This window comes from Lissotriton vulgaris, chromosome 10 (assembly GCF_964263255.1).
Source record: "Lissotriton vulgaris chromosome 10, aLisVul1.2, whole genome shotgun sequence".
Classification (NCBI taxonomy): Eukaryota; Metazoa; Chordata; class Amphibia; order Caudata; family Salamandridae; genus Lissotriton; species Lissotriton vulgaris.
Window position 1 is genome coordinate 172361207 of NC_141698.1, and position 26701 is coordinate 172387907.

At 42.1% G+C, this 26701-nt stretch overlaps 1 protein-coding gene across 1 annotated transcript in view; it reads right to left on the reverse strand.

Moving 5' to 3' along the window:
- The window catches only part of DNAH3 (dynein axonemal heavy chain 3), a 614138-nt gene that overhangs the window by 69305 nt on the left and 518132 nt on the right, over nt 1-26701 (reverse strand). The window contains exons 52-55 of the mRNA XM_086940811.1: nt 24379-26520; nt 8029-8254; nt 4460-4704; nt 592-708 (exon numbers count right to left, since the gene is read on the reverse strand). Coding sequence (XP_086796937.1) covers nt 592-708; nt 4460-4704; nt 8029-8254; nt 24379-26520 — 2730 coding nt within the window. The remainder of the gene's footprint in view (nt 1-591; nt 709-4459; nt 4705-8028; nt 8255-24378; nt 26521-26701) is intronic.

The window sequence follows — 26701 nt, forward strand, 5'->3', positions numbered from 1 at the left end:
AACTTGTCATGGAAGAAGTGGTCGAGGTTATCATACAGCTCCTGTGAGGGTGTGGTTTTGTTTTCGCAGGCAGCGGGTTGGAGATTTCCTGAACAATGTTGAAAAGTTCCTTGGTGTTGTTGGCGCTGGTGTCGATGCATACAGCAATGGCTGTCTTCTTTGTTGCCTTCAGCAGGTAGTTATAGAGGTTGAGGGAGGTCTTGAAAGCTGCACTGTTAGAGGTGTCCTTGCTGGTGCGCCATCTCCTCTCAATCTGTTTGCTGTCTCCTTTCACTGTTCTGAGTTCTTGGATGTACCAGCATGGCTTTTTAGAGGTACTGACTGAATGTTGACCAGAAACCTTTGGCCTACCTATAGACACAAACCTCGTGACTATATAGTGAGCTACAACAGTAATGGTGGTCAGACAGGAAGTACTTCGAAGCTGTAGAGCTGGACACAGCAGTATGAACTAAAGAAAACAGTAATGTAGAGCACTGCTTTTAAAAGCAACCATTTTAGGTAAATAGTAAACCCATTTTCAATTGAACATATATGTTAGATTCAAAATACAAGTTCCAAATTCAAATCCACAAGTAATGATGTGCATACCTGTTAAATATGTAAGTGCGACAAGTGGTACTTCCTCATACTCATTTAAGAACATCTGGATTTGTCGCATGCTGATTCTAAGATCCGATTCATTGAATTCGTATGGAATGTTCCACCCTAGCAAAAACAAGGGAAAAGTCAGTATTTTGTAGCTTAGGAGGGCGTGTGCCCTGTGGCCATTGTCATTTATTGTTCAAAATCAAGCATTTTCAAAACTGCAAATCATAATTTTTACGAACAGTCATACAAACTAAAGTTTGAGTAGACATAACACAGTGCTCATCATTCTTATTGGCCTGTTAATGGGACCGGTCATTCTGAACCCGAGAGCTGCTGTTACTGGTTGGTACAGTAACTCAAGGGGAACGCAAACATTGTGCTGCTACCAGTTGAACCCTGAGAATCTACTAAAATATAGTGAATTACCAGAGCAGTCAGATTTACCACACCCATTTTGTCACAGTAAGTTCTGATATCATACACAGAAAGGGAGCTTCAGAGGGATATAGAACAGGTTGCCCTCCACTCATAATATTCCATCACATGATAGTAGTTCCTGACTCCTGGTGCATTTTTGTTGAGAGATTCCACTTGTTTTGAGCAGTCAGAGTCTCAGGAGGAAAATGTCCTACCCACAGCTGTAGTCAGGAATATTGAGTATGGAATATTGTTATACTATAATATTGAGGCTAAGATTTTGAGGATACAAATATTGAAAGGAAATTCCTCATATGTATGTATACATATATATATTAACCAGTAAAGGAGCACGATACCACTTAATTCAGTAGTAGTCTTTCATTTTTCACCTTTTAGGGTGCAGCCTGTACTGTGTTACCCTAGACATGTGTTTCTTGATTCATTTCTTCATCAGTAGAGAGCATTATCCACTGGGAGTCACCAGTAGGTAGTTATAGTTAGGATCATGTTTCCATCGGAAAAGCTTTTTTTGACTTGCCTATACCTTTGGCGCCTTTTAACGAATCTTCACAAACTTTTCCAAAACAGTACCCTGGTGAAGCTTGTTGTGCGTGGAAAGACTCGAGTGATCCGTCAAGTGAGGGCCAAGAAAAAGGGAGGGGTCTAAAAAAGTGTGTTTCCCATGTTAATTCTCATAGAGTCTTTAGACACGCCTGCAGCTCGAACTGCTGAACAGAATTACACCAAAGTTGACAGAAAGCCAGGTTTTGGCCAGCAGATTGTGCTTTTTGTTATTTGGTGTAATCCGTTCAGTAGTTTCTAGATATTAAAGGAAATACAAATGTGTATATCTACGTTGGCGAAGCCTCCGCGAGTTTAGATGAGCTCATGCAGAGATCTGCAGAGCTCTGAGTGGCTAGCAACACTTTAACCAGGAAGTTTTGGCAGCCATCTTGGGACTCGGCTTCAGCAAAGCCCCCCCCCAAAAAAAAACATTAAATAAATACAAAGGGGCAGTGTAGGAGTACCCCAACCCTCTAGCTCTGGGGTCCCAGAAGGACCCCGCCAGTGCAAAAAACTTTTTATTTTTTAATTCAAGGTGATTTTCGCAAAATATTCATGAATATCATAGTGAGTTAAACAATAAACAAGCACGGTCTCTTGCCCTTCTTTTTAATGTCGCCCCCCTTGAGGGCCAGGTCCCGGAGGCATGCCTATGTTTATAAAAAAAAGAAAGGGGGTACACGTGGCCTCTCTACTAGGGCATTTTTATGCCCCAGGTACCATCACCTTCCTGGTGCTATATAAACATATAGGGGGGACCCGCAGACCCCACCCCCAGGAACCACCACCTCCCTGGGGGCCTCATGGACCCCCTCCTAGGGCTATTAAAAGTCCCAGGGACCACCCACTATCAGGGGCTAAATAAATAAAAATGGAGGGGTTCTGCGTTGACCTTTGGCCCCTTCGACCACTACCTCCTCGTGGCCAATTGCTTTTGAAAAAAGGGATGGGGGCTGCATGGCTCCCTCATGGGTCATATACAGCCCTGGGGACCACCACCTTCCCAGGGCTGGCCATGCGGAACAAGGGAGAGGTGCGACGCGGCCCCTGCTGAAACCAATAATGGCCCTGGGGACTGCCACCTCCAGGGCCGACTCTTGCTATGTGCCAGGGTACCCACTCATTGGACATAGCTATTTGCTTTTTCTTGGCAGAAGCTGTGACAGTTCCTGCCAAGCAAAAGCAAACACTCCACTTCCATCAAGCAGGAGCTGTCAAACTGCTCCAGCTTGATGGAAGCAGAGTTTTTATCTCTTTCCCTGCATGCCGATATTTGGGCAGGGAAGGAGATGAAAGTATTGCTCTTGCATGCAGGGAGCTGCATTTCCCGCAGCTCTTTGGGTGGAAAGCCATCTAGGACAGTAGGGGCCTTAAGGCTTACCCTTGTGGTTCAATAGCACACTGGGTGTCATGGTGGGGCTTCAGGGAACCCACGGAGACATGGCCGGGCACTGAGGCCAAAATCAGCCCTGGAAGGAGGGGGGGCCACGCGGACTCCCTAACCAATTGTATTTTGTCTGAGTCACGAGGAATGGTGTGCTAGCTGGGCTGTGCGCCCCCCATCTTCATACTACATACATATCTCCTTCTTTGGTGGCTATTCAACTCTTTGTAGTCTTGTTGTCTTCTCTATACAAGGATTTCTGTATGAAGACAATCGAGGAACAATCACTTTGCCAAACTTACACAAATAGAAGGTTGCTGGAGGCATTACCTCTTGGGCCTATATACAGCGGCAGTGTAGAATATGCACTAGACATTTACCCAACGAGGTATCACTTACTAATTATCCAGTAGAAAAGACTCCAGTTAGGTAGACATGTTGAGCAAAACTGTGGCCTCTTTTTGGATGAATAGGCAGGTGCAGTTCGATTCTGACTATGAGGCTCATGTCGCAAAAATCAAACCTCAACGGGAAGCACTTACAAATATAAACATGGCAGCTGTCCAAGATGAATCTCCTCTTCTGTAAATTATTATCCTAACTTTTTGGGGTTGGCAAAGGCAAAGCAAGTGTGTTTTCTCTGCAACTCCACTTTGAAAAACCATTTGAAATCCTATGTTCGAGGCAGAGAATGACAGCAAGGCTCAAAAACACTGCACCATCCAGTCTAGTCAGTCCTGTAGTACAGCACACGTATTGCCCACCTCAAAAGACAAGCTGCCAAATGGTCATGAATTAAATACTGTTTAGACAGAAAGATGAGAGGCAATACAAATTATACGGGATGCCTCAATGTTCAATAATAGTTCTTTCACTGAGTTTTGTGTATGTAGAAAGATTCTTTATTTCTTAAGTATCTTTGACAAGTAGGCACAGCTAGCATGTTTCACCCTAGAAAGGGCTTCTTCAGATCAATGTATTAAGTAAGCACTATCCAAGAAGTCCATGTGGGAAACGCCAGCATACAACTATACTTGTACCGTTCCTTGGTCACTCATGTATTTCCTCTAGTTCATCAAGTGTTACACTATAGTACCCTTTAATAAAAGAGTTAAAATATGGATCATAAGGTTTTCGCTTATCGTAACAGGCATTTCCGAGTCTGTAGGTTATTTCGAGTAAGTATCAGGATAGTCCCATGTCCGGAGAGTCAACCACCTGAAAACTTTCCAGACATGGGACTATCCTGATACCTACTCGAAATAACCTACGAACTTGGAAACTCCTGATACGATGAGCAAAACATCTTTTGATCCATATTTTAACAAAGGGTACTATAGCGTAACACTTGATGAACAAGAGGAATTACATGCGTGACCAAGGAACGGTCCAAGTACAGTTAAGAAGCTGTGTGACCACATAAACCATTTGACATGAAATATACATTTGAAGGAACATATGGGTTTACACGTTTAACAGAAGAACTTATCAGAATCTTACCCAAAGGGCCAAAGTTTCTCCTTTCCTGGACAAGGGCGTGAAAAAAGCAGAGTCCGAACATCAGCTTTTGCCACATTACTGGTTTGTCACTACTGTTAAAGAATGCAGAGTCCGAGATTGGATCATTCAGGTACGAACGGAGAAGGTTTGCACGAAGTCCCTTAGGTGGTTCGTTGGTCATTTTGATCCCATTCTGTAGGATGCTGACAGGAAATTTATCGGATGGGTAACTGGTTACCCATAATCTGTTGGGAAAATATTTGACACACTAAATCACCATAAAAGGACAAACAACAACATCATCAATGATATTTGAAGAGATCCCATGGAAAAATGTAGACATTGACTAAAAGAAAGGTGAAAATGTGCCATTAACCAAAAAGCTGAAGTAATCTAATATCTTATGTAAATGTAAATACAGCCTTCATATTCAGTACAGGGGAAATTAGCCCTCCTTTTTCTAAATCAGTTTTCAGCTAACGCATGTAGGGCACACAGTACATACAGGCAGAATCAACAGGTGTGTATTATTTTTTCCCACTGTTTATGTATGTATGTTCTTATATATGTATATAGTATTTCTATAGTGCAAACAAATCCTAAAGGCAACGGGTGCTGTATATGTTCAAAGAGATCTCTAAATCAAAAGAGGGAAGGAACAGCGAGATATTTAGCGGCGGTCCTACACCCTAGCTCCTCCCAGAAGACGGTTCACTATGTATCAAGATTGGGGTAGTTGCTCCTATGCCAAGTGGTCATGGATAGTCGAAGCAGATGGCTTTTATATGTGTCGCAGAAAGATCTGATAATCAGATCTTGCTGCCCTCACACACCCGTTGGTGTGTCATGATTCATCATTGGGTGCTCCTCATCTGGAGGGCGCTGCAATGCCTGACGAGCCTGGGGGTTTCTTGATCAGAGATCGACCACCTTCATATGGCAGAGGAAATAAGCTGGACTGTACTTGAAACCAATACCTCCTTGCCAAGCAAAAACTGTTTGAAATGGAGCAGCGCTGGATTTTCTGCCTCTCCACTCAAAGCACAGACTTGAACAATGATATCCCTTGGCGCGGACTTCATACTTGACCATCAACCTTTGTGTAAAAAATACTCTGCATGAACACGAACTTGCTTTCGGACTAATGGTAGAACGCCAGTAACACCAACCACTTACTATGTCCCTTCAGAAGTGCATACACCTCCTCAGGACCATCTCTCTAATTTCTACAGAGATCTATGATGGAGCCACTTAGGGGTACTAAAACTAGCCCTACACCAGAGTATATTGATTTACTCCCATCCATGCGAATATGCCCCCGCTTTTTTTAGGGAAAGTGTTGTGCATCACTTTTGGTTGACATTCCCCTCTTTACGTATTGAGACCATTGGCTCCATTTCTAAGATCAGAGTCCCACTGTTATTTATTATTCTCCTTTTCTAATTATTACAATGTTTACTTTTTTTGTTTGGCCCATGTACCTGACCTTAAGATCACGATTTGTGATCTAAAACCACTCTTAAACCCAACCTTTCACCCCTTCCAAGATGGCCACCACATCAACCACCTAGCCCATACACACCAGGCACTGCCTGCAGTGTGGCAAACCGCGTGACCCGTGTCACTATTAAAGGGACGCCGCCTCGGCGTTCCAGGTAGGATGGATGCAGGTAGGTCAGACGGCAGTGTCCGGATCGTTCTGAGTAGAAGGCTAAGCCCTCTACTTAATACGGTAAGCAAACTCCGGTTTACGCACAACCGGTCTTGGTGCTTGTCCTGCCCCACCACCCCACCCCGATATGGGTTACTGTGTTACTTGTCGCACTGTTTCCACAGGTAACTACTGTAGTGAAACGATCATGGCTCTAGCGCCACAGGACAGGGTCCTTTAGCGATCACAAGTCCGTTTTTCGACCCAACAAGATTACACGAGTGTATGTCACAACAGCACTACACAACTCCTTGCTCAACAGGATCAGAGCACAGACAGCTCTTGGGGCTAATTTTCACCGCATCCTCTATCAGGTCTCCAGTTACTAATTTCTGAGCTGTATTATACAGTGCCACAATATGGCCTTGACCTACAGGATTTTTGATGCCTTACCATCGATCACACTGCATACCATTCTCTAGACAATAGTGCATGAGACTACACAACTTCCAAGAATCCTTTACGGATCTGAACGTTGGGAACTTTCTTCCTCACTGCAGTACAGATATACAGCATGTATCACGCATCCTATTTGTTGATAAGACATGCATGCCGTGCTTTATCACTAACAATGAAGCCTATAATGGACTTAAGACACTATGCTTCTTAACCTATGACTACGGATGCTTCTTTTTCTTCCGAACGAAGGTGTCCCACATTGTATCCGGGACCCTCCATTTCAGCTAAGGAGCATTACTCAGCCTCATTCGAGGTAAGTCATTATGAAGTTAAAAACATGGATTATCCTAACACATATGTAAGCCTGTTGCGCTTACCATATATTGATGCCTTAACCTTACGTGTTGCACATAAGAATTTTTAAACATATGTCTGCTGAGCTCTACACTGTGAGATTGGTTTCCTCGCTGTCTAGCTGAGCAGGCATACATCACTTATCACAAATGAACTTGTAAGTACACCATTGCACCTATTCGGTGCACCCTGACCTTTAACATTTTAACTCTCTGTCGCTTGTATTTTTCCACCTTGTATTTCACTCATTTAGGTGGAATTGTTGACCGGCACCCATCCAAGGGATACTGGTACACATTGAGAGGCCATCCTTTATTAGAAAGGAGCCCCAGATAAGGGCAATAGTTGATTTTTTCTTGATTCTGACAAAGTGCTGCCTAATTATGGGGCTATCAAGGCACGAAACATGTTCACCACACTTGACAAGTAGCTATCCTGGTACTTCAAGACCACTGTTTTTACTTAGTCCTGGTACCATTTCCCTATAAAAAACGTTTAAGGTTACCAGATCCTATTTTAGTCACCACTCACTCACCACATTCCCTCCCTTGCATTCATCTATACGACATCTCCAGATCCCAAAGATCGCCGATAAAGAAGCCCCAGGCCCGCCAGGCATTGTTGCGCTGGCTAGATGGGAGGCGCCCAATGATGAAGCATGACACACTAACGGGTGTGTGAGGGCACCAAGATCATGATTATCAGATCTTTCTGCGACACATATAAAAGCCATCTGGTTCGACTATCCGTGACCACTTGGCAGAGGAGGAGCTACCCAGATCTTGATAAATTATGTTCAAAGAGAAGCATAAAGTCAATGAGTAATGGAAGAGGAATCTGGGTTCTGATTGGTTATGCATTGTAATGCTGTGTTTAAAGGGGTGGGACTTCAGCTGCTACTGCAGTGGTGTTAGGGTGGTCCTGATGGATACAAGCATGTTGTTTCAGATCCAGGGTGCATAAATGTTTAGCATTCTTAAATCAAATTCAAAATCACAGTTACTTGCAATCATAAGTGATTCACATGAGAAATAGGCTAAAATAACCCAGGGAGATAATAAGTACTGATAAAGAACAGCTAAGTGATCAGCAGTAAACCACTTACCTGAACCTTTGGTGGGTGTTCTCAGGCACTATCACCTCTTCACATATTTTTTCCAGTGCTGGCATCCAGCTGGTAGCAAGATGGCAGTTTTGTAAGACCACCCAGGTTCCTTCCTCTATTGCCTGATTGATCATCTTTGCTGCTATTGGTCCCTGGCCCTGGCCAAGGGAAATTGTCTGAATGTTGGTTCCTCCCATGCCCAGGTCATCAGCAAACTTCAGCAATCCTAAGAGGGAAACAATTTATCAAAGTACTGTGAGGGATAGGAGCGTAGCTTCAGGGGGTTCATTGGGTAGAACACACCTTCAAATATTTTCACTGTCGGATCTAATGCCTGCTGTGGGCGGTAAGGGGAAGGGCTGTTGTCAAGTTAATGGTTGCTGCTTGAAGGTGTTGTCAGCTTCCTACTGCTGAGCCTTTCATGGAAAGGCATGGTTCATGGGATCAGGCCGTGGTCCAATTTAGAATTGTGTGCTGGCTCGGCCTTCATCATGTTACCTCACTCTCACCCTGACGCCAGTGACTTCACGCAATGGACGTCGTTGCCGGGCACCAGTTTGACTTATCTAATTTCTGGTAGTTTGAGCAGCTAGGGCAGTTAGCCAGTGAGTCTTCCTTTAAGCAGTCTGGTCTTCGTATCCCCAAAATACCACCACTTACTGCTTTTCTCAAACTGTTGTGGTCGTAGCGTCTCCTATCGCTCCTTTTACAGTGGGCCACGGATTATGCTTAGCCAAGGGTTGAACATACCAGTGCCATATTTATTCCGGGCTCTTGGAGACAGGTATTTGTTTAACCAGGAGTTGGAGACACTTGATAATAGTTAGTTGTTTTTGTATTAACTCTTTGTCTTATAGTTTGTTGCTACAGTGCTTTAAAAATGAGTGTTTCAGTTCCCCAGTACTCGGTAGAGGATGTGGTAATGCTCTTGCTGGAAAGGTGCTTGTGTGATCTTTGGTCACTAATTTGAAGCCTCATAAAATAGTGCGTGAGGAGTGGACTGTATGTGTGTGAAGGAAAGAGAGACCGCAAGGCATGTCATTATGGCGCGGTCCAGCAGTCAGTGAACTGGCCTTCAGGATTAAATAAGTTGGCAAAGATAATTATTTGTTATTGAGGGGTGGATAGTAATGGCGGGAGTTAGGTGTGTGTTTGTGCGTCATGAAAGGCTGTTGGCAGAGCTCCCAGGTGGTCACTTAGGCATGGAGTACCAATCAAGTGTATGTGTTTTTGTGTGTCATGAGAAACTTTTGACAAAGCTTCCAGGTGATCACTTAGGCATTGCTAACATGGAGTAGCAATTGTGTGTGTGTGTGTGTGTGTGTGTGTGTGTGCGTGCATGTGCATGTATGTTTGCATTCGCCTAAAGAGCTCTGGTAACACACTCTTTCCATCAGGTGTTCAGATGTAAGTGCATTAGCAGAGTAGTGTGTGTGTCTGACATTGTAGACCAAGAATTAGTTGTTGTGGTAGAGATTTATGTTACCTCAGTGAATAGCATTGAATGCTGAATGTCAGGGAGTGTGTCTATGGGGCTCTGTGTGTGCCAATCTGGAAAGAGAAAGTCTCTAACGGTCGAATAATATGTGTGAGTGAGAGTGTGTGGGTGAATGAGAAAGACCTGTGGCTGATACAGGTCAGGACTGAGGCGTAGTGGGAGAATTACGAGTGGCTGGCGCTGCAAGTGAGATGCATTGGCAGAAGAATCTTTATGATTTGGGATTGGAGTAACATGGAGCATTGTGGGTCAGAACTGAAGTCCATTGGCAGAGATGTATGTGACCAGTAGGATACAAGTGGGTGTTGAAAGTCAGGCGTGATATTTATTGTATAATTGAGAGAGTCGCACAATGCTGACACCGATGGGTATCTCAATGTCAGGAATGTGGTGCATCTACAAATCTGCGTTAGAGCTGAGTCTGGCGTGAATTTAAGCAACATCATTGTTGCACAAGATCTGGCATTGAGTGGGAGTTTCAGTTATTGCTTCACCGTCTCATGCACTGGGTGTTATTCTCTCAGCATAGAAGAGTTTCATGTACTGGGATTGACTAGCTGTTTGCAAGTCACACATTCTGGAGCATAACTGCGCTTACATTATGCAAGCTCAACAATCTAATGCACAGATTCACTCATTTGGTGTGAGTCCTACACCTTAGAGAACAGTCTTGCTCACTGGATATTTCCAATCATTCACAATATAAATTATCTCTATGATCTCAGTCACAATATATTACTGAGTATCTACTTGCACCACTTAACACCATCTTCTCAAATTTATCTTGGGATGATGAACCGGTAACCACTTCAGATGGGAGATTCACGGGTGCCCTCTCTGGTTTTATGACATCATAGATAGGTTTGGTGTATACTGGGCCTTAAAATGTGCTGTTTGACCCTCTTTTGCATGTTATTCTCTGGAAGCAAGATGGGCGAACCCTCCTAAAGAAAATGTGTCTTGCTTGGTCACTGTAAAGATCACAAGCTGTCAATGCGGGTTGTATTGCACTTTTCTGTATTGTCCTGTCCCTAGGCCTGCGCTGCTGCTGTGCGTAGCTGCTACTAAGCATGTTCTTGCTCTTTTTCACTAGTCAGACCTGCTGATGTTAGGTCTGGGCTATTGTTTAACCTACTCACTTGGCCTCCAATCCATTACAGTACTTTATGGAGGAACTGGACTGGAGTGGACAACATTGTCCACCATTCACACAGGGGACCTGTGCTTGCTGCCTGGCCTACAATTAAACTGGATGAGGTAAATTGCCCTAGAACAGATTAACCCTGGGTGGGAAAGAGGCCATTATCTACTCTGCAAATATTTCTGTGACTGATATCAAATAAGACTAATTCCCAGCTGAGCACCTAGCTCCCACAGGAGAATGCAAATGACATGGAAAATGGGGCCAATGTTGTCTGTTGTGTTGCCTTAAGTTTGCCTGAGTACACTCTGGAATACATTAATGCACTGTATGGGTGTTTGGCCCGTGATCTTGCAGCGGGTATTTCTTTTTTAAATATGTGAACTATCTTTAAGCATCTTTTAATAAAACACAATTCAGTGACCCAAGCCTAACACACAACTTAGTGCCAAATGCCAGTGTCACACCTTGTGTGCATAATTTCTAGTGTATATCTTGTGAATTAGGCATTATATCATGCCACTTTCTAAAGAAGGAACTGTGACAAATGCTTGGCTTTTTTTGTGTACTTTTTAAAAATAAAATCTGTCTGTGTGGCGCTGCGGGGTGGACCCGCTGTAGATGGCTTGATGTTGTACAGTTGATATTCTTTTCAAAAGAGACGCTGAATATTGTATTGGATATATTCTTAACTGTGAAAGACACTAATTTGGGCTTGGTATTCACTTTCAATGCAACCTTTTGTAAGGTACGTAACACAATACAATTTGTTTATCAAAACAAAATAAAATCTGGCTGCATGGCAAGTGCCTGAACAGGGGTGAAAGAAGATTTGCTTACGCCAGCTTATGGATCTATGTGCACAAACATGGTACCAAGAATGTTCCTTCATTTGCCCATTGCCCTTCCCACATGCTGCCCGACTTTTTTAGTTGGATGCACCCTAACTCTTTTTGGAAATCCTTAGACACACATCCCCCTAATATTATTGCCAAAGCTACACCCCTGGCCAGGGGATATCTGTGTGCTAAACTCCAAAGTCTACAAAACCATTAGACATTCTTTTTGCGTACAGTGCAAGTTGTACCAAGAGGGCTTGATTGTTTCTTGTGGAAACATGAAGTTATTTTGTGGCTGGTTGGTGGGTGATCTCATGCAAGGAACCCCAGTGGAAGCACTAATTCTACCTGTTTTTCTATTTAGTAACACAATAACTGCATTTTAAAATTCGTACAATAGGGGGGGCGTGGCTTGCGCCCGGCGTAGATGGCCGCTCGTCCGTAGCTCTCCGATGAAGGTGGGAGTGGCAGCGGACTAATGATGTCCTTTCGCCCTGCGGACTGAGCTCATTTTGGAGGAGTGTTCGTCGGAACCTGTGAGGCGCATTTTCCTGGCATTTGCGGCTAAAGGTATTTTGCCGTTTCCGAGTTTTTCACTCTAATGCGGCTCTGACACCTTTTCTCCGCCGCCATCTTGTGACGCTCGGAACGGCTTTTCGCGCCGCTCCTCACATCACCGCAACTCCTTTCTTCTCAGCTCAGCTGACTCCATTCCTGCGTGCTGCGCTGTTGAGCACCCCTTTGAGGCTATTTTCGACACAGGATGCTCGAATTCTGATGCCTTTCTTCAGTGTCCTCAATCCCTGGCCCCCATTTTGAAATGCTGCCTTTCAATCTCCTCAGCATTTTTTTTCTTTCTATGTCTCCATGCATAGACTGCTTCATTCTGTGTAATGCCTGCAAGTAGCTTCTCATAGTTGCCGCATTGAAGAAGAGCTGTTCTACTGATTTGAGGTGAAGTTTTTTCTCGCTGCATCTATAATTTCTCTCACGACTACATGTTCTTCATGTTTCTATTCAGAAGCCTTCATTTTGCTGCCAGGATTGCTTTTTTCTACGCCTTGATGTTTTCTCAGCTTTTATCTCCACGCTGACTACGCCTACATCACCTCAACGTACCTTTTTAATCTGGCATATACTTCCTGACAGGATTTGGAGCTAAGGCTTTTGCCCTGTGTCTTTTAACGCTGATTTTTTACTTTTATTGGCTTGCAGCTGTTTCGCCTGCTTTTCAATTTCCTCCTTGCAAAGAGCCTGATTTCATTGATGCTCTGGTATCTTTGATCTATTCTAATCTGCTGATACTTTTTCCACAGCATTGCTTCTTCTTATTCCCCTATATTGGGCCTTACCTATGGGTAAACTGCTCAAGGAGGCTTCTCATAATAAAACCACTGCTCGTAAGTTCCTGATTCATACAAGCTCACGGTATCAGTGTTTGGCCATGGAAGAGTCAAATACCTCCTCTTCTCAATCTGCTTCTCCTAAGAAGACCTCTCCACCAGCAGGTAACTCTACTACTCTTAGTGGTAAGGCTTCCTCCAAGAGACTAAAAAAGATCCACCTTCTCCTCCTACGTCAACCTCTTCAGTCACCATGGATTTACTCCTTGAGGAAATCAGGGCTTTGCGCCCCTTTGTTGAGGAGACTACTGCCACTCTCCAGGAAACCACCTCTACTCTTCAAGAACTTTCCAACAAACGGTTGACTGTGGAAGGTCGTGTCACAACGTTGGAACACAATGTAGACTCCTTAAATGCCTTTGCCTCCAAGGTGGACTCCCTCTGCTCTCAGGTATCCAGTCTCCACAAACAAATTGAAAATTTGGAAAATAGAAATCGTTGCAACAACCTTCGTATTTATGGCCTGGTGGAAAATTCAGAGGGATCGGATCCAATTTCTTTCTTTAAGTCCTTCTTGCCTAAGCTTTTGAAACTTCCAGAAAGCCCTCCGCTGAACATCCAAAGAGCGCATCGTCTGGGTTCTTTGCCACATCATACATCTGCTCCTTCAATGAGTAAGCCCAGGGGAATGATTCTTTACTTTCTTGAATACATAGACCTATTGAAAGTCCTAGCAGCCGCTCGGGCACTGAAGAAAATTACTTGGTCTGGAAATACTTTATTTTTTGTTCAAGACTACGCAAAATCAACAGCAGATCGTCGCAAAGAATTCTTGGCATTGAGACCCCAGTTACGCTCCATTGGTGCCAGATATGGCCTCTACCATCCAGACCCACTGAAACTTAAGAGCTTTCTTTACTCCTTCAATGCTGACTCCATGGATACTGCTTCTTCATCTGCTGCTCCATAATATGTCTTAGTATCTGTTACATTTTTATCATCTACATATATATTCTTCGCTTCCTTCTAGGTTGTGCCTATGCACTACTTCCCTGTCGCTTTATTGTTCATGTAGTTTAATTTTCTTGATTCTATCCTCCTCTCCTGTTTTCTAGTCCTCCATCTCCTCTCCCTGTGATCTTCCTTTTTTCTATGCTTTCCACTTCTACTTTTTCTTGTTACTTGTTTTTTCTTTTAGTTGATTAACATGTTTGTTCTCTTCACAGGTTGTCTACCCATTACTCCTCCCTCTCCTGTTTCCTTTGTGGCTCGTTGGTGCTGTTTCTCTCCTCGCTTCTCCTCCGTGAGTCCGGATAAGCGTCATTCCTTCGTATGGCCTCCCACCCTACCTCCCCCCGTTTGACCTACAGTTTATGTAAGTTTTCACTTCTTTACTTCTCTCTTCTCTTTATGTTATCTTCTGTTCTCTTCAATGGTTCTCCCTCTCTTCTTTTCTCTCTTCTTGTTCTCCCTATATTTTTCTCCTTTTTCTCTCTCTCTTTTTGCTTTACTTCCTCCTTTACCTCCTTGCTTTACTATTTCAGTTTCTTTTACCGATTCTGTTGTTTGTTTCTATGGATGTTCTGTTATATTGTATGCTTTATCTATTATTGTACTATTTTTATCTTGTTACATTCAGAGTTACCTCATGGAATGTTAAAGGATTAAATAATTCTATTAAAAGACAGCGAGTGTTATCTCACCGGTCTAACTTAAAGACTGATATTGCTATGTTACAAGAGACTCATCTTTCTGATGTTGAAACTTCTAAATTAACGAGACTTTGGGTTGGTAATGTTTTCTCTTCCCCAGCTCTAGGGAAAAAGAATGGGGTGGTTATCTTAGTTCATAAAAAATTCACAGTTTCTGTTATTCATCAAGAATCAGACTCCGATGGTCATTGGGTACTTATTAAATTGCTAATTGACAATGTACCTTTGGTTATTTTTAATGTTTATGCCCCAGTAACTGTTGATAACACTTTTTGGCCATTTATTTCTGAGAAGCTGGTTTCCCTTGACGATGATTATATCATTTTTGGTGGTGACTGTAACCAAATCCTTGATCCCATTCTTGATAGTAAATCTCCTGTTAAATTTGTTCATTCTAAAATGCATAACCAATTTACCTCAGCCACCCGTCGTGAACCCTTAGTTGATATATGGAGACTTTGCCATCCTGATCTAAAAAAATTTAGTTACTTTTCCCCTCCACACAAGACACAATCCCGCATTGATTATCTTTTTCTCAGTAAATCCTTAATGCAGTGTACATTAGCTTCAGAAATAGACTCTATTCTTATCTCTGACCACGCCCCAGTTTTTGTTGATTTTGATTTAGTCCCTTTTTCTCCCCCCTCTGGCAGATGGCGTTTTAATAACTCTCTCCTTGCAGACCCTAAATTCTCTGGTCAATTCAGTTCTTTTATTACTGACTTTTTTGCTGTCAATTCCACCCCGGACTCCTCTCCAACCATGATTTGGGACTCTTTTAAAGCAACCGCTAGAGGTTTTATCATTAATTACGTCTCCCAGAAGAAAAAGAAATTCGAGAAACAGTCCTCCCAACTTTTAGCGCAAATTAAACAATTAGAATATGCTTACTTTCATTCTTACTCGGACGCCTCTTTAAAAGAACTCAGTACTGCTAAGGTTGCCTTCAATAAATTATCTACTGATGCTGCTGCTTCTTATCTTTTAAAAAGTAGTGCTCGGTACTATGGAGGCCAAAATAAAATGGGCAAGCTTTTAGCTAATTATTTGAAAATTAGCCGCGATAGAACTCGGATTTTCTCTATAATTGATTACTCTGGTACTTCTCACTTTAAAGATGATGACATTCTGCAGGAGTTTGTTTCTTTCTACAAAGATCTCTACACCCCTGAGTCCTCTCCCCTTCCCTCTGAGTTATCCTCTTACTTTCATTCCATCCCTCCTCCGCCATCTTCCCATGTTGATTTTGCCTCACTTAAAGCGGATATATCCCTCCAAGAAATATCCCATGCTGTATCCGTTTTAAAGTGTGGTAAAGCCCCCGTCCCTGATGGCTTCTCTATTGAATTCTATGATCATTTTTTCGAAACTTCTTCTTCCACACTTGCTTGTTTTATTTAATTCATTTATCACACATGGCTCTTCCCAAGGTACCTTTCAAGATGCTATGATATGCCTCATCCCCAAAGATAACAAAGATCCTTCTTTTTGTAAAAACTACCGCCCCATTTCCCTTGTTAATACGGATTATAAGATTTTTGCCAAATTACTTGCCCTGCGTATTGATCCCATTTTACCCGAACTCATAGGTCCTGAACAATCAGGTTTTGTGAAGGGACGCTTGTCCTCTGATAACTCCAGAGTTTTCTTTAATGTTCTTAGTAAGGCTTCTTCCCTATCCTACCCACTTGCGGCCATTACATTAGATGCTGAAAAAGCCTTTGATAGGATTTGTTGGAGCTTTAGGTTTCGTGCCCTCACTTGGATTGGCTTTTCTCCTAAATTGATATCCCTCATCTTTTGTACTCCGGCCCTAGAGCTTCTATTTTTTCTAACGGAAAACTTTCTGATTATTTCTCCCTCTCCAGGGGTGTCCGGCAAGGTAGTCCCTTATCTCCCTTATTGTTTATTGTAGCCTTGGAACCTTTTCTTACCAAACTTCGACTAGATGCCCAAATCACTGGTTTTAACCCTGGTCCCCATCAAGTTAAATTGTCGGTATATGCGGACGACATTCTTTTCTATTGCTCTAACCCTGAGTCCACTCTTCCTGCCTTTTTATTCCAAGTTGATGCCTTCTCACAGGTCTCGGGATACCGTCTCATTCGTGACAAATGTGAAGTTTTACCCCTTAATGTTTTATGTCAACGTCACTACTTTGATCATACTGGTTTCTCTTGGCAGTCGACTAAAGTAAAATATTTAGGATTATGGTTTTCTCCCTCCTTATCAGACACTTTGAAGGCTAATTTTGATTACATCACAAAGAAATTGAGTGACTCTATTACTAGATGGCATCCCCTTTTTCTTTCATGGTGGGGTCGTTTGGACTCCATCAAAATGATGCTAGCTCCTATTGTCTTATATTCTCTATCCATGATTCCCGTCCGCATACCCTGCTACTATTTTAAACGGTTAGATTCACTCTTGGTGAAATTTCTTTGGGAAGATAAGCCTCCTCCAATCGCCTTATCCTTTCTTAAAAAAGATAAACAATCTGGAGGTCTTAAATTTCCAGACTTTAAGGCATTCCATTATTCTTTCATCCTTAAACAGACCTCTCGCTGGCTATCCACGGATACTCCCACTTACTCTCCTGTTTGGCTTACTTTGGAGAAATCTCTTATTTCACCATTTACTTTTTCAGAGATTCTTGCCTTTTCAGCAAACGTTTCTCTCTTGAAGTCCCCTGTTATTGCTCATTCCCGTCATCTCTTAACTCCCCTTTTACCCTCTTCTTATCCCTCTCTTACTTCTTTGTCTCATCAATCTATCTGGCATAATAAGTTACTTCGCATCAAGAATCGCCCCTTTTATTGGAAATCTTGGCAATCCAAAGGTCTCTCTTGGATCTCCCAACTTCTATCCCATAACGTTCCTCTCTCTTTTACAGATCTTCAAATTCAATTTTCTCTCCCTACTTCTTTTCGGAAACAGTATGACCTATTACTTCCTGCTCTTCTTCAATATCTTCAAACTATTCGCTCTTCCTCTGAAATACCCTCCTCTTACTCTGCTATTCGCCCACTTTTAGACTCTTCGCCGCCCGCTTCTTACTTTTACAAATGTCTCATGACTTCACCTCACCGACTCAAGTCGAAGACTGAATTGACCTGGGAACGGGATTTATCAGTATCCTGGCCCATCTCTCTATGGGATAAGCTATGGTTAAAAATACACAAAACATCAGAGCTGCTAATACCACTCAAACCCTTTACTTTGTATATCATCGTCTACTTTTTACTCCACAGAAGTTAGCCACTTTCTCCCAAGATCTTTCGCCTAAATGTTGGTCTTGTTCCTGTACACATGCAGATTTACTTCACATGCTGTTTCACTGCCCCAGCATTGCTTCTTTTTGGAAACTAGTCTAGTCTCGTTTACATAGGATTTTTGGTTTTACACTCCCTTTCTCCCTTCCCAATGTCCTTTTAGGTTCCTTGTCCCCTGATTTACCACTCTCCCCTTCTCACTATAAGTTGCTTGACTTGTTTTTGGCCGTTGCATTTCATCTCATTACCTCCAATTGGAAAGATTCCACTAAAGTTAGTTATTCAGCCTGGTGGAATGCTATTTGTTTTCATCATAGACTGGATACTAACTTTGTTACCCCCGTTTCACTGGCTGTTAAACGTGACATATTATGGATTCTTCTCACTGCCTACCTTTCCAACACCTCTCCCCCTCCTCAAGTTCATACTGTTAATTACCAACATCCATCTGATGATGTTCGCAAACCACCATGATTTTGCTTATTTCTCTGTTTTATTTCGATTTACCAGTTTTAATGCTTATTTATTGCTTGCTGTCTCACACATTTTTTTTATTTACATTCATTATCTGCATACAATGTCATATTTTATGAATTGCCATATTTCATCTCCCTTTTATTTTTTTAAATTTCTTTTCCCTTCCTTGTTTTTCTCTTTCTCATGATTTAGCAATAGGTGTTTATTGATTCCGTTTCATTATACCTTCTTAAATTTCATCTGTATACCTCTTATGCCTCTCATTGTTTGAATGTATTATACTTTGTATTTTATGCTATGCTTTTGGTTTCAATAAACTTGAACTTAAAAAAAATAAATTCGTACAATAAAACAATATGGCTGAAAATTTTAAAACATTCTAGTATGAACTTCTAATTTACCTTGCCTGCCTTTTTTACTCTGCTGCATCAACAATGCTTTGTACTGCTTGTCTCAGGGGAGTGGGGGACAGTGACAGAGAAATCTGGTTTCGGGTTGATGTTCTGGTGCTAAGGGTTTTTCTGAAAAGTCAGGTGTCAGGGCTTTCTGAAGTGGAATTGAGTGAAAGTCACCTCAGGCCCTATTGCTTCCTGGTAATCTCTTTTTTTATACACAAAATAAATTGATTTAATTTGTACAATCAAACAACCATAGTAAAAAGATCATTATTTCGGAATATGATGAGCAAAATGTGGCGTCAGGGGGCCTGCCTGTCTATAACATTTTCTGGTATGGTTATGATGCAACATGACGTGGGGTATTTTGCTGCCCGGATCAATGGTTTGTGGGTCTTGAGGTCACACAGTCCATTCCACATGAAAGTTGTTTACTGGGCAAATACACTGATCTTGCTTGCATTATGGCCATGCGTATCATTCTCTATATACTTTCTGTGATCATTACAAAGTTCTTATTCAGAGGGATGCTGCCTGTGTGCGTATGTTCCCAAGGCAGATTTTCTTGTCAGTCTTAAGTCACATGCCTAACCCCAAATTCAATACATTTCCATTACTGTCCTTCCTCTGAGTTGTAGCATGTAAAGACATTTTTATGTGGCTATGCTACTGTTTATCCCAGTGTGTCTGTGATTTCTGTCAGATTCCTGTAGTCAATGTGAGGTAGGTCTGATGGAGATAATTCAATTGTATAAGCCAAGATCCACTATTTATAGTCCATCTGGCACTGTATTCATACCTTTCTTAGTACTGCTTATAGGCATTTTAATTATATATATTATTGTACTTGAGAGACATATTAGTTATCTGTGCAAAAAGCTTGCCTTTTTATACATTAGGGTAACAAATGATTTCTGTTTAGTCACTTTTTTTCTCACATAGATTACTGTTGGGATCCTGATTAAAATTTCTAGGAAGGAAAGATGAAGAAAGCAAATGGTATGTAGCGTGAAGAGTCGAGGTTGTACTAGCTGTATGAGATACCTGTTTTATATCCATCTTACTTTTTATTCGTTATGTACTTTTTAACCGTGTGATTTTCTTTATGGTTTTAATTGACTAATAAACTAAACTACAACACTATTTATGGACACTTATGGTGTGCATGCAAAGCTTAAGTTATGTCCTAGTCATCACATAAATGTCCTCTCCTACTATCTCTTCCCACTCGATCAGTGGATGGGTTGTGGTATCGAGAAAAGTGGTTGGGTTGTGGTATCGAGAAAAGTCTATATGAGTGTAACTGCTTTCTTCTCCTTGCTGTGCGCCACTATTGTGGTCAACACTGTGTTGATCTAGGGTTCTATCATTCCATTTTTCCAGGTCAGTCGAGCTGGTTGGAATAGTTTTCCGTGGGTAAGGAATTGACCTACTTGGATATCGTATTCCTCTATTACCTCCTGGAACGTGCAAAGAATTCTAGACTTACACATGTCAACCCATATGTGAAAGGAGTAGCTTTCTCACAGTGTCAGTTTGCGGTGAGTGAATGCATAAAGCTGCCTTCTGTAGGCATCTTAGAGGCAAATCAGGCAAGTACGTTCATTTTGTCTTGAATTTATATTGGTTCCAGCGAGTCAGACAGTGTCTCGACTCTCAAGTATCAGGAATCCTGTGAACAGGACTATAGGGGCCATCTGGACTTACACTGCAGTTGCAAAGTACGTAATACCATTCATTGTGAGTAGCTCCAGTACTCTCTTCACCTTGGAAGGCAGAGTTGACTGAGTCAGACTCTATATTGTACCTTGTTCAGATCAGCCCAGTCAATATTGTTTCTGATGGATACATCTGCCAGTGGATTCCTCACCTTGTGAATATCCCCCTTGCGTTAGCAACATTCGGAAATTCTTTCTTTCGTAGCTTCGCGCCGACGTGGGCGACGTCATAGAGGCATGGCATCGCGCGTGACTCCGCTGACGTCACCGACACCATAATAGGCCCACGCCGGCGTGATGACATAAGTTCCCTTTTTTGCGCGTCATCGACCCTAACGGTTTTTTAGGGATCGTCCGTAGCAATTGCTGTAACTTTGTTACTTTGAGAAAAATTGTGCTTCATTGTCTTCTCTCTCGACATGTCTTCGAAGAAGACCAGGTTTAACCACATCGATGCTACAGCAATTCCCCTGCTGTGCTGAAGGGTCTTCATATCCATTATACATGACGAGCTCAGCTCGTCATTAGTGCAGCTCCACTGTGCCTCATGACGAGCTGAGCTCGTCATTAGCGTCGATGTGGTTAAGGCTTGTGGCGAGTGTGGGAAAACTATGTCCATTACGGACCCACACGAATGCTGCATATGATGTCTTAGCTCCTCACTGACCCACCCGCCTCCCCGTTGTCCACTCTTCTATGCCAGAGCTATTATAATGTAATTTATATATGTATATTTATATATATTTATTATTTTCTATGGAAATGTTTATTTTTGAATGTTTTCCATTGTTGGCTTCACACTATGTGTGTGCCTTATCGTGTTATTTGTGTACTGTGTATACTGTATATATATTTCTACTGTCATCCGTCCGTCCGTGTGCCTCGAAGGCACGGAAAAAAGGGCGGAACTGATGTCATCATGCCGGCGTGGGTCTATCATGGTGTCGGTGATGTCAGCGGAGTCGCGCGCGATGCCGTGCCTCTATGAAGTCGCCCACGTCGGCGCAAAGCTACGAAAGAAAGAATTTCCGAATGTTGCTGACGCAAGGGGGATATTCACAAGATGAGGAATCCACAGGGAGATATTGTATCTACCAGAAAAAGCTTTACAGAAGGTAAGTAACTTGTTCGTCTAGTTCTCTGAAAATAGCGCATGGTAATATGATCATAATGTTGGAAAAGTGATATTGCAGCATTAGCATTATCATCATCTTGTAGTTCAATAATCTTACCATCACGGATAACGGTAGGCTGTCCCAGAATCTTGTTGTGGTCCTTATTGCATTCCCTAAATTACCCTTGACTAAATCCTTAGATATTCAAACATGTTAGTTACTGATAATCTTCATTACTCCAAGCTCAAGTCCACCTAGTAACTGGCCATAGCAGCTATATACTGAAATCAGTACCACTGGGATTATGTCAATTTGGCATCTGAGGAGTTTTCTGCATAGTTATGGATTTGCAGCATAATCCATCATCTGCTGCATAATCTGCAGATTTTAAGGAAAAAAATGTTCTATCTTAAATGAATCAAATGTTAATTAAAACGTAGTGGCACATGTTGCCGTACATTGAGGGGGCCATGACAACGTTTGACTGGTCACCTTTTTGTTACAAATTGCTGTATTTGGGTGTTAAACTGGTGAAATGAGGCGAAGCCTTTGCCCAGACAGTGTTAACATGTGTAATATTATAAAATAATGAAGTAATAGTATCACAAAATGTACAGCATTATGCCACAAAATTTGCCTTTTATGGCTGCATAATTTGACTCTCCCCTGCCATTTAATTCCAGGGCCCTGGCTGAAATACATTAAAACAGTATACAGTAACTGTCTCTGATTAAAGCACCTGCTCTTCAGACAAACTATACAGGATCTCTGCTAGGGTCAAGCAATGTCTTTTATGTTCCAATATAAGAAGCTTGCAAGATCTCGGGCAAGGATTTTCCTGTGAATCCAGCAAGAAAGTCATCCACTGGATGGACATGACCTAAAAACCCAGGGAGTAAATCTGTGCCAGCTAATTCGTACATCTTAGTAATAGCAGACCATTCCCATACTCAGGATATTTATGCATAGCTTCTTCCCCGGACAAAAGTCCATAATTTCACAGAAAAGGCCGCTTGCTGCCAAAAAGAAGGGGTTCTATGTAAATGAATGTGATTGGGTAACTATCCAAGACCTGCAATGTTTTTTACATGCTATATTGCATAGATCTGGAAGGAGTGTGCACTGTTCTAGGTGATACTGAGAAGGCATCTTTGGTTTGAACCATGGTCTGGCTGTAAAACCACTCTATGCTGCCACAGCATAACGTAAATGCTCCAGAATAACTAGAGCCTGTGACTTCCAATTTGACCAGGGCCCAAATTAAGTAGCAGGTGCAGTGTCCCTGTTTGTGCCGGGTTTACCCCTAACTAATTGCACCTGGCACAGACTGTGGCAATGTGCCCAATTACACACAAATATTTTGCTGCCCTCAGCGCAGGCACTAGCTCGGACAGCTTGCGCTGAGGAAAGTGGATTACTAAAAGATGGAGCCACGGTCTGAAACCATGGCTCTGTCTTTCAATGGAGGCAAATGGGCATCTATTATAAGAGGGGGAGTAGGAGGAAAGGAACCCCCTGTAGGTAGGTGTGGTGTGTTACTGCACCTGCTTGCAGGTTGATGTCTAGAGGAACCATTGGGCCCCCTTCCCCTCCGCCAAGGAACACCCTCCGGGGGCGCACTGACTGTGTGCCCCCTTTATTTGGCGCAACATCTGTGCAACTTCCAACAGATTCTTTGCTTCAGTTGTGGTGCAAAGACAAAGTCTTTCCTCATTTGCACTGGGCCTTGTCCCCATTACAGTGATGGAACACCCCATTGTTATTGTGCCGGCTCATAGTGTATGCTGCATGATTCACATTTTAGAATGGGTAGAGCGAGCATCTGCAGCACCTTCGATAATGCCAGAGTGCCTTGGCAGGGCAAGGAGCTAGCACTAATGCCCACTGGGTCATGGGGAGTCTTTCTGTAATACGGCGCTGAGTGGATGGTATGACTAGAAGGACATTTTCATAAATAACTTTGCCAGGGTAACAAAGGTAGGGCCCATGGGGAAAACCCAAAATACATAAGAATCCAAACCAAGAGTTTCATGAGACAATAATTTGCTTGTTTACATGCTAAGGACTCACCCTCAACCATAACTTCCCATCTCTTTACCTAAGTGGGCAATTCATTCTCCATATAACGGCGTCATAAGGTGACTGCTGCATCTGCTACATTGTCCTCATGCCTACACCTAGTTAAGAGTTTGCAAATACTTTTTCATCTAGAGCTTTCCACAAGTGACCCAAAATACTAAAACAGAAGTCTCAACAAGAGAACAGACAGCACAGCAAGCAAAAAATATAATGTGGGAAGGGTCAACCAACACTAAGAGGCTACTTCTACTTTAAGAAAAAAACAGGTTATCTATTTAGAAACAAACTTAAATTTAGAACCACTGTACTGGTGAAGAAGGAAGTAACCCTTCAAGTTACCTTGTGTAATTTACAAATGAAGCCACTACATACAGACATCCATTGATTCAATTCTCTTAAGAATAATATAGCTTGCCTCAAATAGCATGGTTCTTGGTTTTCATTGTGAAATGGCCTCAAATGTGTTTAGTGAGGGAATTAACCGTGACCAGTATTTCTTAGCTTAGACTGTATTAACAATTGTAAGACTGTTTCAAGGACTCTGGATGTACAAGCTGGTTCTTGTTCCTTTTCCATGAACCTTTCTGCTTTTCCCTGCAGACCAACAATCACTTTCCAAATACTTTTTTACTGCTGTAAAAACTGAGTTCCTTATCATAAAATTGTAAATTGAGCTACCATTTGCCCACCTTCAGAAATATAACTGTTCATTAGAAATGCTAGTATAGATACAGACATATAGATACATATATTGTTTTTACCTGCCATTGGATCTGCTCCTGGTGATAACACAAAAATCAAAGGTGCACAACAATTGGAATCGTTGTAGCTTCCAGCAAGGTCAAATGTTGGTGGCTCAATGTATGTTTTCCCCATGTTTTCTGCTATGAATTCTTGAACTGCAGGGACAATTTTATCAGGTCGCAAACATCTTAGCATGACCATACGATCTAAGCCTTTCAAAAGGCCCCATTCATCAGGAAACGTTTCATCTTGGGGTTTTATGGAGTCATAGATCTTTTTCCACTGCCCAACATTTTCTTTTACGTGCATCATGAATCCAATCAGATTTTTCAGATCTGAAGCTCGAACAATCTCAGCCCATGATTTATCAGACAGCCAGTCAGGACTAGGGTTAGGATAGGGATTATCAAGAGCCACACCTCCTGTTAAGAGGAAGCGCCATACCAAATCATCGACTTTGTTTTCTCCTTGTAGTATTCCAATTGTCAATAGGAGAGAGAAGAGCAGCTTGTCTTTCTCAAAGAGGGATCGGCAAACATTATTGTATATGGTAACTGTGAAATGGTCGGTGATGTTGCGAATTCTAACATTGAGGTCCTCGCTTTTAATACTGTGCGCAAGGGAATGAAGATACAAGTTGATGAACCAAGTCAATGAATATTGGTACATGGGTTCAATGTTGGCCAGATCAGAGATACAAAAGAAAACAATAGAGGAATGGAAAGCCACTGGTTTGTATCCTGACCTGGTGGCATCAATCTCTTTTTCTGTTGCTGAGGCAATTTGTTGTTTTTCTGAGATCTCCTCAGACAGTACCTTTGATGAAGATAACACTTTAATGGCTCTTTCATCCTCTAAAATGTTTCCTTCTGATGATGAAAGAACTTCAAGAATTTTGTCTTCAATTTCTTTTAGTTGTTTTTTGTTAGTTGCACTTTCTATGATCAGAGCATTTTTCTTCTCTTCTAGCTGAGGCTTTTCCTTGGCAGCCACTATCCCCAAGAGTTGATCCTGCAGCCCAAGTGGGGTAATCATGAAGTTTAAAAGGCAGACCTTCACAGCTACCTCCGGGAGATAATGTGGGTTTCTTAAACGAGTAGTCATATACAGCTTGAATTCATGTGAGTACTCAATAATGTTCTCCCCTAATCTTATATATTCTACACCCTGCTGTTTGAAGGTTTGTTTCAACAAGATTGGCTCCAAAATAGCATCTAACTCCTCCCCAACATTTTCAATCAAGACAGGGGTTCCAAACTGGAGAGCGTTTTCCAGAGCTCTAAGATAGTTTGTATCAGAAAGTTTCAAGACTGATAACTTGTTGTGCTTCTCCATATTTTTTATCCATTTGTTGGCTTGACCTTGTGGATCTATCATTAACGGCCACCTTCTTGAATTTGTGACAATAACACCGTTGTCAATTGAAAATGAGTCGACAGGTAGACCAGCAATTTGCCAAGCACGGATTTTCACTGGGTCTCCTAAAGTAATGCTTAGGTTAAAGTCTGCAGAACAAGGTATTTGTTTCTCTTTGCAAACTGTTTGCCATTGTGTTTGACATTCTACACGAAAGTCCACTGTAAAGCCTCCTAAGTAAGCAACAGTTCCTGATGCTAGCAGGACATCCCCTGTAAGATTAGTGTACTTCGCCCCCAAGAGATGCGCAGCTTCTGTCCACCTGTCTTTTTCCCCACCAAGACCACTTATCAACTTTTCAGCACGGTCCAATTTTTGTGAACACAAATCTATGTTACTTTCTAGTTCAGATTTCCTTGCATTCATTGCATCAAATTCATCGTTCAAGGCTTGTAGGCGGTCCTCTACTTCTTTGAGTTCAGCCCTCTTGGCATTAAGGTTCTCCATCTGAATTGCAAGGGCATCTTCAGCTTCTTTAAGACGTTCCTTCTTTGGGGCTACCACTTTTGCTACACGGTCATACTGTTCCATCGCTCTCACCCACTTGCATAAACCTTCGCAGGCTGATGAAACATTTTTTATAACTGCAGGCTGAAAGTCTGGATTGTCAATAAAGTTTTCTCTAATTTTCTTCATTATGGCAGGAGGGATGTTATCCTTGTCATACGCCTTCAAATGTTCAAGGAACTTAAGGTCTGCAAGAACCTTTTTAGATGGACCCCAGTAGTCTTCTACCATTTTACCTGATGGACACAAAAGAGAAATATTAGGTTGCACCTTTATATTATAAATTAAGTGTCGGTCTTAAGGTCTCCTAACCACTACATGTTTAGTGTAAAATACTGCAGTGATCAGGAACTTCGGTTCGAAACGCGTAGGAGAAAGACACGATCGGAAATAAACATCTGACTAACCAAGAGGAGT